At 44.3% G+C, this 15,889-nt stretch overlaps 1 protein-coding gene across 2 annotated transcripts in view; it reads left to right on the forward strand.

Moving 5' to 3' along the window:
- CEP128 (centrosomal protein 128) overlaps window positions 1-15,889 on the forward strand; it is an 860,263-nt gene that overhangs the window by 759,617 nt on the left and 84,757 nt on the right. For both annotated transcript variants that reach the window (XM_085626613.1, XM_085626612.1), the window contains exon 21: window positions 5,007-5,084. In XM_085626613.1, the coding sequence (XP_085482739.1) occupies window positions 5,007-5,084 (78 nt within the window). The remainder of the gene's footprint in view (window positions 1-5,006; window positions 5,085-15,889) is intronic.

The following is a 15,889-nucleotide window of genomic DNA, read 5'->3' on the forward strand; positions in this document are numbered from 1 at the left end:
TTTCTGCTTCCCTTTTTCACTGGAATATGGGTTAGCTCTCCATTTCCGCGGGTAACAGTGTTTACAACGCTGTCAATACCACGTAGGTAGGTAACAACGTGGTCGTTACAACGACCGCGTTGTTACCTTGCGTGGCATTACATCGCAAGACGTTTCAACGACTTGCGCTAGGTGATGTGCAACACCAGGGAATGTGCTGTATTTTAAATCCAACACCTTCCCTGCTGTTGCGCTACCTGAAGTAGGAATAGTAATTTATACTATTCCTAAGTCCAGTGCGCCACCTAGCGCAAGTCGTTGAAACGACTTGCGATGTAATGCCACGCGTGGTAACAACACGGTCGTTGTAACGACTGCATTGTTACCTACTGCATGGTAATAGCACGCGTTGTAACGTGCTATATTCATTTCCGCTCTTGTCTACGGCATTCCCGCCTAAGGGACATGAGTTCTACTGAAAACCAGGGGGCCAAGGGTTTCATTCTTTTTAACAACAACATTTTTAGAAGGAGCAACAATGTCCAGGGCCGCATTAATTCCACTCACGAAATCCCTCTGCTGTAGATTGGTACAAGATATCCCTAGCATTGGATACCGATGCCAGGGCTGCTGCCAAGATCCTACTGTTATTTTATTCAAGCTCCTGCAGCGTACAGATCTAGGGGGAAGGACGGTTCACACCCATATTTGGGCACGGTGCAAATAACTTAAACACGATCAACCAGTTAGTTCAGCGCTTAGCGCCTCATCACTCCAGCTGTACGCCAGTCCGACATTTTTTTACACAATGTGCTACATAATGCGCGGACCAACATTATTTGAATTAGACCTAGTCCTGCTCAGATAGGAAAATCTACTGCAAGCTGCCAGGCCAGGTTCCCTCTGAACTTGAGCATGAGCAACCCCAGGGCGTTCTCAGTATTTTTGGGCTTATTCTAGTGCAGTGAAGTTGGCTTGCTGTTGCCCAGGAAGCACGAACCGAGGTTTGGGGATACTCGTCTCACTGAAAACGGGAAAAGTGAATGGCTGGAAAGCTTGCATAATTTTCTGCCACTGGCAATCACTCTGGCCATGTTCCAGGCCGGCGTTTTTCTCCAACTATGCCACTTCGGTCCAGGTTTTTTTTCTTTGCATACTAGGGTTTGCCATCCTGTTAAACACAATATATACTAGGACTACAGGTCCCAGAATCCAAAGAAGATACCTGCGACTCACTCATGAAAATGGGAAGCTTGACAGCTCTAACTTACGTTCTGTTTGCTATAAGATTCAAGAAACAGGGTATCTGCACAGCTGCGGAAAACTGAGCTAAATGCCAAGACAGATGCCAGGTTGTTGACAGTCTTTAAAATGTTTGTGTTTATTTTTATAGCACAAGCTACAAAATTAAATGTTTCGAGATGCTCGCAGCAGATGACAAATTTACAGCAAACATATGCTGGAATTAACTACTGATGTTTGCCTGCCTACTGCATTCAGAAAGGAGCAGGGACATTAACCAGACGAGGACAGTGGGCCTGGCTCTGCATGCGATGGCTCACATTAGGAAGGAGGGGGCTAATAGCCCTGCAGCCTACCAACCTCCTCCTCCTGCTGCTAATGTCTGTTAAATGCCACTTCCTACAATATGCTACTTCGACCCATAATAATGATTGTAAAACCCCCATACAAGAATAAAGCCGTGCAAAAAAAATCTCCCACCTAATGAGTGTCTTAACAGCAAAACGTTCTACCTCCTGGGCCCAGCCACTGAGGAATGTTTGCTCCTGTGGTTGACAAAGTCAGTATGAGGGATTGTTATAAGTTCTTGTTCAGATAAACCTTAAATGTTTTCAAGGTTCTTGGGATAGCAGCTATATAGCTGTTATAGAATAGCTGGTCATTTAGGGCTTGGTGGAGTGAGAGAAGAGCTATGTACATTGGTTCTTCCTCTCTGTCAAAACTGCAGCTCCCCCGCCCTATGCGGATGTATAGGACTTCCAGGTTCGCACTGGCGGAACCTCACCTGGCTCTGATGGCACATGCCCTTGTACTTGTGACCCGCTGACCATTGGGCTGCCGATCCCTAGATCCTGTGGAGGGCAGAAAACACCATCAGAGAGATTGATTATTTTCTTTCCAGCACCCACTTATGGATTTTGTTTCTGAAAAATCATATACTTTCCCGAATGGGTGCAACTGTGGTGTCCGCTCAGCAAAGTTCACCGCCGTCACTGCAACTGTTGTGCCGGAGGCTGTAAATGAGAGCCCTAATATTTGAAATGATACGCCGATATTTACCTGAATCTAATCTAATGATTGTGAACAATGAGATAGTGGTTGTGAGCTGCACAAACTACAAATGAGCTGCCCTCATGCTTTCTGAACTCTTTGCAGACCCTTCGTTTTGAATCCTGGCAGACTGTTACAGCACATATATACGTTGCCTAAAGTACTTTCATGAGAGTACAACCCGCTTACGTACGATTTTATGTGAACAGAATACCGTTTCTAATACCTTTAGTGTAATGGTGCCTCACTACATTTATCTGAGTATCCAATCTCATCTCAGGAGTTCAGTGTGACTACTATTGTCACATTCGACTCTAGGGGTACCTTTGAGCCAAAGAATGTGGTGGTACAAGGTTGTCTTTTCTTATTTAGCAGATGCTTTGTTCTAGCAGATGCTTTGTTCAAGCACACAGATCTGTTTTATTGTGCCATTATTACACATGGGAATCAGACTCACAAATTTGAGAGGGCAGGGGGTAATGAGTAGTAAAATGATAACCTGGTGTAGGTTGGTGTAGTAAATTGGGTTACTAGTTGAGGGGGGTGAAACCCTACTCAAGCAGCAGCCCCAATTCTTCTCAGTGTGAAACACAAGCAAACCCCAAATTAACCTGTGCTCAACCCTACGGTAGCTTGGCACTAAGGCAGTCAGGCAATGTGTAAAGTGTGTACACAGCACTTCAAAGAGTAATAAAGTGAAAACACAGCACAAGAAAAATCCTACACCAATTTAGAAAAATAGAGTAAAATGTAATGAACTATTGACAAAAATCCAATTAGCAGATTCGGAGATATCCAATTTTAAAGTTTTATAAAAATCAAGCACTAGGAAGTAAAAAGCGCCAACCATGGTTATCTCCCTGCGGTAGACCAGGTCCAAGTCACAAGTTCAGGCTGACTGTTGATGGAGCGTCGGCCCGATACAGGACTGAGTTCAGTCTGCTGTAAAATACCTTGTGGCCTGGGTGTTGGGATGCGGAGTGCTTGCTTCGTGCTGTGTGGGCTGGTATTGTGGAGCCACGGACGAGGAGCTGCGATGCGAGGTCCGGCATTAAGATGTGATTTGCAGCAGCGGATATGGTGTCCGTCCACAAAGAGCTGCAATGCAACATCCGCATCAATATGCATCGTTCAGCGGCAGAGTCAGCGAGCTGACGATGGGACTTGCGATGCAAGGTCCTGCGATATCGAGGAACCAAGCATGGTTTGTGAGGACTTGCACTGGGCTGCATCACCATCAGAGACAATCTGCGTTGCACTGGGAGTCGGAGTCGATGACGAGCTACATTGTGCTGCGTCGAGATTCAAGGAGTTGTGTCGATATTGAAGAAACCTGTGATTTGAAAAGGGGGCCAGCTAACTGACCGATTGAGATTCCTTAGGGTCCTGGCAGACTGGATTCGGCAGGGCAGCTCACAGCAGCAGAAGAGTCCTGGTGCAGCAACAGCAGGCATTGGGCAGCAAAGTAGTCCTTGGGCAGCAAGTACATCAGCAGAGCAGACTTCACAGCTGGGCAGTGTTTCTACCTGGCAGATTTCACAGGTCAATAGGTCATCTGGAGAGTTGGGTCTGAGGGTCCACTATTTATGCCTGGTGCCCACTTTGAAGAACCCTCCCCCTACAGAGTTTTCTGGATTTCCCTTCCTCCCTGGCTTGGCCACAGCTTGCCTGTGGGCACAAAATACTGGTGTGAAACCCAGATGGCCCATGCTGACAACACCTGTTCCCCCTTTGTATCACTGTCTGGGAGCAATACACAAAGACCAACTGCCAGCTGCACATAGTCATGTGACCCAGGATACAGACTGCAGGCACCAAATGGGATTGACAAGAAAATGTGAGCTTTCTAAAACTGGCATTTTCAGAATTGTGAATTCAAATCCATTAAAGAGGGGTTTAAATTACAGTTGTTCAAACACCAAACTTGACTTTCCTACCTGCTCCCAATCAACCATTAGCACATATTAAGCATGATAAGATAACCCAATGTTATCCTATGGAAGAAGCAGGCCTTGAAAATGATTTTAAGAATTTTTCACTACCAGGACACGTAAAACGTAAAAATCCATATCCTACTTTTTGAATACATAGCACCCTGCCCTTTGGGCTGTGTAGAGCCTACCCTAGATGTAACTTACATGTATTAAGAAGGAAGGTTTAGGCCTGGCAAAAGGTTTATTTCGCCCGGTTGAAATGGCAGTCTAAAACAGCACACACAGGCTGCAATGGCGGGCCTGAGACCTGTTTAAAAGGCTACTTAAGTGGGTTGCGCAATAAGCGCTGCAGGTCCACTAGTAGCATTTAATTTACAGGCCCTGGATACAAGTAGTACCACTTTACTAGGGATTTAAAATTAAATTAAATGTGCCAGTGGGGTAGAAGCCAATTTTACCATATTTAAAAGAGAGAGCGCAAGCACTTTATCACTGGTTAGCAGTGGTAAGTACGCAGATTCCTAAGGTCAGCAAAAATAAAGTCAGCAAAAATAGGGGGATTGAGGGCACAATGTTTGGTAAAACAGCGCCAAAAAAGTCCGGTCTAACAATTGGCCATTGTCTTTGAGTGTCCAGACAAGAGATACAGTGTACAGTTTTTCTTTTTCATCGCAATGCTATCACAGTTGCTGATATATTAGATTCGAAAAAGCACCATTTATTTCTCAACTGTATTTTCACCTATATCATACAGATATGTTTTCTGACACTGTTGGACTTTCGTTTTGTTTCTACCTACAGAGCACCCGAGTGGCGTTAGACCATCTGGAGTCTGTCCCCGAGAAGCTAAGCCTATTGGAAGATGTAAAAGGCCTTGGTGTGAGTTAAATGGACTTTGTTTGTATAATACATAAAATAGCACATTTTTACATTTTTTCTTATACATGTTAAACATTTGTCACAGTCTGATTCAGGCGTGGGATCCATTTATCCCAAAATGCGACAAAATAAGAAAAATAGCAGGTATGCACATACCTTCTTAGGTTCATATCTGAAAAAGTAATCCCTAATTATTGGGCACCCCGGCCTTCACATCACCACCTGATCTTTTTGTATTTTGTTACTTTAATAATTGCTTACATCTTTAGATGGTATCACACATCAAAAGGTGCACTGTGCTGAGCTTTGTATAGTATTGTAAGTGAATCTATGAGTGAATGAAAAGTGACATTAAAGGATATTGTAGCAACTATTTGTGTTGAAAACTACACAGCAGTGAATATCTTGGTTGTTTCAGCCCATTAAGGCATTGCAGCTGAAGCGCAGAACACTTTGTTGTCTCCCCTATTGTGTAAATTAGTGAAATAGTAAAACATGAGGCCCTTCCATTTTGTATAATAATGCTAATCTGCCAGGGCTATCGCTCAGGCATTAGTTTAAATGTTTTAATTCCTGGCCTCTAGCCGTCGCATTCATACAGCCTCCTACTTATTAGGCAATCAAGCAATCAGTAGATTTGTAGAGTGCTTATTGTCTCCCGTGAGGGTATCCAGGCACTGGCAGGGTCCAGTTGAATAGCATAATAGCCAGGTCTTCAGGGACTTTCAAAACTCTGGAAGAGATGGGAAGGTTCGTAGATGAAAGGGTAGCTCATTCCTGGTTGTCGCTGCAAAGTAGGAGAAGAAGCAACCGCCGTATTTGCTACATCGTTCTGGGGGGGGGAGGTGAGGATTAGAGAAAGGGATGCAGGGATTTCTGGGCGGCTGATGTAAGTTCATGCTGTGGTTCAAAGAGGCGGGTCCGCAGTTGTGTAGGTCCTTGTATGCATTGGTCAGGAGCTTCAACTGGCAAATTTTCTGTACGAGGAGCCAGTGGAGTTCCCTGAGGTAGGGGGTGATGTTGGTTTGTCTAGGGAGATCCAAGACGACTCTGGCTGTGGCATTCTGTATGGTCTGTAGTCGTCGGAAGAGGTGAGCTGTGATCTCGGCATGAAGGCCATTGCTGTAGTCCATTCGACTGGAAATGTGGGCACTGACAGTGGTGCATCTTGAGCTTTGGGGTAACCATTTAAATATCTTATGAAGCGTGTAGAGGAGGAAACAAGCAGGAGGAGGAGAAAGAGTTGACCTGAGTCGTCATGGTTAGCTTATTGTCCAGAATGATGCGCAAGTTCCTAGCGTGGTTAGTGCGGGTGGGAGTAAGTCCAAGTTTTGAGGGCCACCAGGAGGCTTCCCTTGGGGAGCTTTTGTTTCTGAAAATCAGTACCTCTGTTTTGTCCGTGTTGAGCTTCAGGCAGGTGTCCTTCATCCAATTGGCGACGTCTGTCATGCAGTTGTGGAAACCGGTCAAGTGAGCTTACTTACTTAATTTCTCACCCATCCAGATGCATGTCCAGCCTACCTTTGATAGTTGCAATAGCCTGGTGACAGAATTGAATGATCTTTTAGCTCTCTACTCTTGTTATCATTATGTTTTGTTGAGCAGATGTAGGATGACCTAATGAGAACTTTTCTGAGGAGCAGGCGGCCTTTGCGGATATGGGAAGGGACAAAGCAGTCAGTCACCTGTGAGGCTCCCTAATGACACGACTAACACTTCTTCAGTCTTCAAGACAAAATCCAGACTTCTCAAAAGCCAGTCGATTTCTGGGGTTGATGAATGAGCCCACTTTGCGTTGGAAACTTTAAAATCGGCTACTCCATTTAGAAGGGTCTGAGAACAGTGCCACTGAAAAACTACTTTATTGTGATTTAGAATTTGCGGGCACTGCCATTTTCCTGTGCAATATTTGTTGCCACATTTGATTGATTCAACAACATTTGCTTGTTTATTCTCATACACCCAGTACTGCAACCCTATCAAATTCTGCAGACTTTAGGTAAAATCCCTATTTTAGATTCTGAGAATTGCATTAAATACCTGTTACAGAAACCCTCTATCACTATTTGGAAGTGGCAAATAGCTATCATTATGGTTACTTGCCTCGTGAAATATCCTCTGGTTGTGCCATGCCAGTTTGTCACCTTCCATCTTCAAGATAGACACCAATGTGTCTAAAAGGGGTGGGTTAAAATAGTAGAAGGAAATGGTGTGTTTCACTCAATTCTACCTTGAGCTCATAATGGAGATTTTCCACCCTTTGGAGATGGAGACATAGTTTTATAAAAATGCATGTGTCTACAGTGGGCAAATTTGCGGAAAGCAGGCAAGCTATTGCCTTTGAATGACTGTGTCGCTTCAGGGACCACGTATAAACCTCAATTTTTGTCATCTTTCAACCTGCTTATTTATAGGAACTACTTCAGGTCTCATTGGATTAAGAGCATTTCCTGTCTTCATCTTATCATTAATATGGTCCTTGTCAACTGGTCATTTGGAGGATGGTCAAGCAGGGAGTTGACAGTCAGTGGCATGTCTTCCTCACATATGACTAGACTTTAACCTTACTCTCTTACAAAACAAACTTTTGGGCGTGCCCAGATCAAGATGCTGTGAAGCTCATCACCAGGCGCGTTCCTGTTCCTTGTAAATGGATTGTCCTCCAGATCATCAATCTATAGTGGATCTGGAGGTAGAGTACCCCAAGATCTTTGCATCTTTCAAGAACTAAGTGTACGAGAATTGTTGAAATGTTCAAGGCCTGCAAGGAACACGCGTCCCATTAGCTATCAAGCTGCAAACTAAATCCTTGCGCTAACTGCAGAGCACATGATGAACTGTGCACAGCATACTGCTATGGTCAGCAGGTTTATGTTCCACTTTGGACCTACACCGGCACCATTTAAGGTCACCCTGTGTCTCATGTGCGCTCCGGGTAGAGGAGGCGGGAGGCTCAGACAGTGCCAGGCAGCTGTTTAAGATACTGCATGTCTGTGTTTTTGTTGTTTCTACTTGGATCCGAAGGCGAGGCATGCCAAAGAAGCCACAACCGCTGACGCCGAGTTATTGTGTTTTGGCATCCACTCCTGCCCATTGACACACAGAGCTCACATGACGTCGCTGTCAAGCAGCCCTCCTGTGATAACGTCCTCACTGACTGCACGGTGTGGGATGCTTACAGCAAAGCTGGCAGAACCTCGGCGTCTCCTTGGATGATGATGTGAGCTGTCAAAGGAAACAGAACGAGCCCAATTTGGAGCTGCGACCTGGCAGCGCCATTTGCAGTGCAAGGTTCACAGTCTCCCTTCCAGCAGTCCATCATCCTCAGGGGCTTCTGGAGAAGATTTCGATAAAGGCATCGTTTATTTTTAGCCGTTCCAAAGTTCATTCCTCACTCTGAGGCGCTCCAGCCAAATAAACGTCTCCCCACCTTGTTACTATTATTATTATTTATTGGACTCATTTGTATGGCGCACGAATCATCCCCAGGGGGATCTCTCGGCGCTAGAGAGGGAAGGCTAAATGTAAAATAAAGTCTTTAGAATAGCCAGGTCTTGAGCATTTTTTTAAATTGTGGAAGGTTGGGGCAGGCACGGATTTGTTCGGGGAGCTCGTTCCAATGTTTGGGTGCCAGATAGGAAAACGCACGACGTCCCATTTTGGCTTTCCTAATTCTCCGGCTGCAGAGCAGGCTGCGATTGCTGGATCTGAGTTGTCGTCCAGGTTGATAGCGTTCAATTTTATTAGTCAAGTAAGCCGGTCCCGTTCCGTGCAGGGACTTAAAGACCATGCATAGCAGCTTGAAGACATCCTAGTATTGCAAGCTGCATAAAAATTTGCAACCACGTTCACGTTGAATGGCAACACTGAACGGCAGCCATGTCGCAGAGCAGCGTTGGTGCAGGAGGTTTGCATGATGTTCAATGATTTCATGCAGTCATTCCTAACCTTTTGACCTCTGTTGACCCCACTGAATTACAAGTGGAAGTCGAGGACCCCTACAAATACTCTGCCTATGGAGGTGTTTCAGTTATGTGGATAAGTGCAGGCATGCCTCCATTCCCATACAAGAATTGTAGGTACTTGGAGTCTATAAGTGCATGACCGTATGAAGCAGTGGATGGGAGAATGCGCAGCCAGTCTACCCCAGCACACAAGCGTAAATCACTGAGCTGTTCGATCGATGGCTCTCTGTGCTGATGCGGATGGTTTTCTAAAAATGTATAAGCAATTCAAAATTATTTTAGTCCAGCGCTTAATTTGTAAAATAGTACGTGCCAGGTAACTTGGCAGGAGGCCACTGCAACTTGCACCAACAATTGCCCCTTCCAGAACTGCCATTTTACAGTAACAAATCAACTAATAATCACACTCCTACAAGTCATGCAATTCGGACTACTCCTGACCCGCAAAGATTTAAGAAGGGCTTTGGGGGCAGGTATTGGTAATTTTTAATGTGCACCGAATTAATAAACAACTAGGGCCGTCTTACACTAAAGGCGCATTTTCATTGTTTGCACAGGGTGCACCTTTAAAAAGGAGCACCCAGCGCAAACAATCATAATGTGCCCTGTTACCATGAATGTGCTGCCTCCAGGGCAGCTGCGAACTCTAACTGCCCTCTGCGCAGCGCATTCCTGTGAAAAACAGAGTGGCTGCTTTGAATACAGTGAGTGACTGCACCTGCCTGCAAGGGGATGTCTGGGGGGGGTCCATGGGGTCCCTTTCCCCCCTCCAGAGGACTGCCATGGGTGGGGGGCGCACTGACAGTGCGCCTCCTGAGAGCTTCTTTGCCTTTGCTCCCGCTTCTGTAATATGGCGCGGGCGCAGAGGCAAAGGGATCCCCTCACTTCTGAGGGGCCATGCATGCTCTACTGCAAATGAGGGAACGTCCTCTGAAGATAGCGTTGATGCTTTAAGTGCGACGCCCGTTGCCACCAAGGCACCTTCATAATACGGCCCCTGATGTTTTGCTAATCTCTAAACTAGACAAACAGCACCACCATGTGGTGCACTGTTATAAGTGAGGGTGTTAACAATTTAATCCTGAGGTTGAGCACTGGAAACCACCGGCTCAAATTAAGCACCGTTTTAGTCAGAAGCTAATTGGTAGATCAGGTTGGAGCATATTTGAATGTGCACAGTCTCTGTGTTTCACGTTTTTGAAGATCTTTTTTTAGACAGATGTATTGATTTTTTTAATTCGTATATCACATACATTGGAGAGGCAAAAAGTATTCGTCAAGTAAGTAGTATTGTTACTTGCTGAAACTATAATCCTCATGGGAGGTAAAATCTTTAGCTCAGCAGTACCACAGTTTAAAAACCACTCATTTGACGCATTTCGGTTTTCTATTAGAGCTTTCTGTCAGGTGCGAGCCTTCATAGTTTTGTTAAACGCTGAAATATTTCTCCTTAAAATTACTCTGACTGTTCCTTTTCACCTTTGAATACTCCGTATGTTTGATAGTACCTCTTGACCTGGAAATAACCAAATATGTTCATTCATCTTACTTTTTTCCTTTTCTCAAATTATGAGATTCCTGTTTTCTAGAGGTGGAATCAAAAACTGCACCTGAATGCGGTTTGGAAAAGCCATGCTTGTCTAGACACAGAATGCTCGGTATTTCGATGCTCGCCCTCCTGCTCTCAGTAGTTTTTCGGTCAGGCGTTAGCAAAGACCTTTCGATTTTACTCAAATTATATTTCAGTAAAACAGAATTGTGTAATATGCCAATAGAGGCTTTCACCCAGCACTCTTTACACATTAGTTTGGTATTGTGACATTTTACTTCCACCCATTACAGCATACAGCATGGGACAGCGGTGGGTTAGCCCCCTTCAGCCCTTGGCTAACTTTACTGTTCGAGATGGTTTACGACTCTTTATCAATGAGCACATCTACGATCAAAGTAGTTCCCTTCAGTGCTGTGGACTACCATTGCAATCTGTGATTTTTTCAGACAAAAAAGCATTTTTAGCTTTTGCTTAGATTTTTTTTTTTTATTGATGACAGCACAGCCATTTCTACCACGTTTGCAAAGCCAGTGACAAAATAAGCATTGACAAAGCCAAAAGGCTTGCAGCCGAACGCTATCTCTTTTTTTTTTTGCTACGAGTAAATAGCAATTGGCTTTGAAATTAAATTACCTTGGTGTTTTTTTCCCCACTGAAATGATTGTGCGCCGGACTCCCCCACACCACCCTCCCTCCCCCCTACAAACACACGTTCTGTTGTTATCCTTTTAGTGTCTTTTGTGCCCAGGCAATCCATAGTGCCACATATTTCTTTTTTTTTTATTTCTTTTTTTTATTTTGAGCGATTCAGTGAAGTCACAATAAATTATTGACAATTCATATTATACAAAGTAAAAACAAAAATCAGAAAAAAAAGTACATACAGAGAACCAAAATATACAGTCCATGATTTAGGAGGAATATCACAAAATAAAAGTCATAACATTACATTACTGTACCCAATTTCTTATCGGCTCCCATATTGTGGCACCCAATTTTTTCTTTGCTCTACCTTTTAGTTTATACAGAGCGGATTCCAAATTATATATTGAAATGACCTTAGCCCTCCAATTAGCAAATGACGGAGGCTCGGGATCGAGCCACTGAGATGTTATACATAACCTCAAGACCGACATACATATAAACTTAAGAGCTCTGTGGGATCTCGGTTGCCTCCCCGAGTCTGTGCCAAATTCTATTCCGAACAAAACCAAAGATGCTGTTACAGACATCGATATACCCAAAGAACTTTACATAAAACATTCGATGTCCAATAAAAGTTGATGAAGTGCAGGGCAGGAAAAAAACATATGTATCGAATCTGCCCCAAAAAGACCACATCTGGAACACTTAGTCCCCCTTCCCGCCTTCCACTTTACAATCTTTGCTGGCGTGTAGTATAAGTTAAACATGGCCATATAAGATTGACTTCTTAAACTGCCAGAGAGCAAAATAGAGCTGGCGGTTCTCAAAATTAGCTGAAAATCCAGATTAGTTAATGACAATTTCTCCTCCCATACTGCTTCATGTCTACAGATATCATCAGATTCTATTAAGATAATTTCCCTATATATTTGGCCTATTTTACATTTCCCTTTTAACAAATCCAACATTCGAATCTGTGAGACCTGACATCTCCCCCTCACAATTGCGGCCTGCAAGAAGCTTCTAAGTTGCAGATATTTAAAAAAATCAGACTTTCCAACCCCGAATTTCTCTTGTAATGTTAGAAAAGAAACAATATCGCCCTGCTCTTGTAGGTCCCCAATTGTTCTAATACCATACTGTGACCACCTCCACATAACCGAATCGTGAAATACGGCAGATGACAAAGCAAACGAGTCTAAAGGTGTGTACCATGTAATACAAGGAATAGATAATTGTTTCCTAAGCCTCTTCCAGACTGCATATGCTGCCTGAATAATTTTAAACCGAGTCTTTTTATAGTAACTTGGATCCAGGGTTTTGAGGAGTAACCCTCGCGCCGATTCTCCCAGACACCACTCATAGATAGATGGAGAAAAAGCGGGGTCCAAAACCGCAATCTTCCCACAAACCAAAACGCCCATAAATTGGAGTAACGTAGCGCAGTAATATAAATAAAAATTTGGAAGAGCCAGACCTCCCCGCTCTACCGGCAAATATAACCATTTCATCGCCCTTCTAGAGCGACGGTAACCCCAAAGAAACCGTGAACACATTCGCTCTATTCTCTTGAATATAAGATTGGGGAACATGATTGGAATGGCCCGAAACAAATATAAGAATTTCGGGAAAATCGACATTTTTAGGACATTACCCCTTCCATATAGAGAGAGATGCAGCCGATTTAGTCGCTCCAGAGTATTATTTGATGATACAATCAGTGGTTCAGCGTTAATCCTTGGAATATCTTGAATTTTAGGAGAGATAATCACACCTAAATGCATTGCCTCTGTGGCTACCTCCACCTCCAATGGTAGTCCAACCACCGTGTGCAGCACGTTTGTCTTATCCAGATTTAATTTATAGCCAGATACTGTACCAAAATTGTTAGTGATGACCACAATTCTTTTCATAGCCTTGTTCATATCCGTAGATAGTACCGCAAGGTCATCGGCATATGCCAACACTTTCACTGAGTATGTATACGCTTTTACCGGGCAGATTTCCATATCAGCCTCTAACCTAGTAATGAGGGGATCTATAAACAAAGCAAAAAGAAGTGGGGAGCAGGGGCACCCCTGCCGAGTGCCTCTGCTAACCAAGAACCTCTGTGACTCTTCTCCCCCCAACCGAACTATTGCGTTTGGCATAAGATACATTGACTGTATTGCCCGTATAAAGCCATTAGGGAATGACTTCCATCTCATCACTGCCCATAAAAACTCCCAGGAGACCCTGTCGAATGCCTTTTCGGCATCCAACAGGGCCGCCCCCACAGGAACCCCCGTTGCCTGTGCCCAATCAAATACGGATTTAGGACGCCTAATGTGATCCGTAGTCCCTCTCCCAGCTATAAATCCGTGTTGTCGTGATGAGACTAGAGGGGTAATGATTCCTCCCAGTCTCCTTGCCAAGCATTTCGAGTATATTTTGTTGTCAGCGTTTATAAGAGAGATTGGGCGATATGAGGAGAGCTCACAGGGATCCTTTCCCTTCTTCCTAAAAACTATTATAACTGTTTCCGACCAAGAGGCCGGAGGGGCCCCATTAAACGCAGCCTGAAATACCAAGATCAATAGCCCTGCTAAATACTTCCTAAACTTGATGTAAAACTCTAAAGGGATCGAGTCCGAGCCCATCGCCTTCCCTGAGGCTAGTGACAGCATAGCGGTTTCAATCTCTCCCCAGGAGATCCCTTCCGCTAATGCATCTTTATCCACCTCCTCTAATTCCACACATCCCATTTCCTCTAAATACTGTTCAATTCCTCCAACCGGTTCTGCCATGTATATTTTTTCATAGTACTTTTTAAAAGAATCACGAATCAGGGAGGGGGTCTCTAATAAATTCCCATCCATATCTTTAACCTTGGCAATCCTAGAGTAGGCCTCTTTTTGTCTTAGCCTTTTAGCAAGAACACTCCCAGGTTGTTTGGGACGCGCTTAAGGCTGGCATAAGACGTGAGACAGTAAGGTTTGTAGCAAGGAAGCGGAAAAATGAGCGTTTGAAATCTATAAATGACCTAGCGGCCCTCTCCAGGCTTGAGCAAAAGTTAGTCTTCGAGATAAACCGTGCTGGGAGGGTTAGGGAGGCTCAGGCGGAAGTTGCTACCTTTCGATCAACTATATACCAAGGGTATGCAGATGTAGCAGCCGCCAAGTATCAAGTACATAGAGGCGAGTTTTATGAGTGTGCCACATATTTCTAGTTTAAAGGGCATGCTCTTTTAATTTACCAGAGCAAGTAATAGATGCTAAGCTATCCATAGAACATATTAGATTTGATTTTAGAGGGATTTATAGAGCGCAACAAATTTCAGAGGGTGTCAAGGCACTATAGTCGCAATGATAAGAGTCCACCAACGAGAAGTGTACACTAGCTCTCAAACATAGCCCATAGCATGAAACACCACGTCTTTAGTGCATTTCTAAAGGATGAATGAGATCTAATACCGTTCAAGTGACTTGGCAGTGCGTTCCAGAGTCTCGCTGCTGTGACTGAGAAGGCTCTACCTCCCCATTTCTTCTACTGAAATCCAGGCACTGTCACCAGATTAAGGGGAACTTACTGAATATTTCTATTAGGGGTGTAGCTATGAAACATAGCCCTAAACCCTGCCAGTCAGTTTTGATAAAGGGCCTTGTACACTAAGCAGACGTCTTTGAACATAATACGTTTTGTTATAGGGAGCTAGTGAAGGTCATGTTGTTCCTTGGTCCCTGACTGCCGTATAGGAATGTCCAAGGTGAGACTCGCCAGTGTGTTCTGCGCTAGAAGAACATTGCAAACTGATTGCTTGGCTTTTGTAAACGAGCAGTTGCAATGGGGGCCAGAGGTGTGGAAATCTGCTGAACAATTATGAAGAGTTCTTTAGAAGAGTTAGTGAAACTGACAATACCAAAATCTAGACCCTGGTGACAACACAGCGTTGAACCCTACTCCACCCTTAGCTTTTCAACAGCCTCCTATTTGCTGTTGAGGCGTGAGGGGAAAGAGCATGGAGGACCTGAAGACCTGGCTGATCAACTAATCCCACCCATCAGCAGTAACCCCAGTGCCTGGATACCCTCACGGGTGACAAGCAGCGCTATACAAATCCCACTTGATTGATTGATTGGAGGGCAAGCTTCTGAAGTAAATGTGGCTTTTGGAGTCCGCCTTTATTTCTGTTCCTACCACTGTCTTCAAGATTCCCTGAGACCAGGGATAGCAGGAGTTAGTCCTTACATTGTATCTTCCTCCATCTCAGTGTCATCTGCCTCATAAATCACAAATTGGCTTGAATTTGCTGATTCGTAGGCTGATGGTCGTTTTACATCCTACGTGGGAAGACAGAGTTAATTAAAAATTGCCAGACACGTTGGCAGAGTGCAGAGAACCATGCCCTCAATTCGCTGGGCTTCCTTTTCACATATTGAGGTCTCATCCTGGATTTCACATTTCTGCGAGTTGCCCCCAAGGGGAAACACACCCTTGGGTATGACATTTTATCCCTGGTGGCCTGCTTCTGGCTTCAGTCCATGCAGTCCCTGGAGAGGTACTCAGTTAAGAGGGGCTTGTCTGGTTTTACTCCAAACTGTGAGGGAATTTGATCAGACTCCAGTCAAATCTGTTTTGGTGTGCTTTACTGGTTTTTAGGCTGT

Source organism: Triturus cristatus, chromosome 9 (assembly GCF_964204655.1).
Source record: "Triturus cristatus chromosome 9, aTriCri1.1, whole genome shotgun sequence".
NCBI classification, from domain to species: Eukaryota; Metazoa; Chordata; class Amphibia; order Caudata; family Salamandridae; genus Triturus; species Triturus cristatus.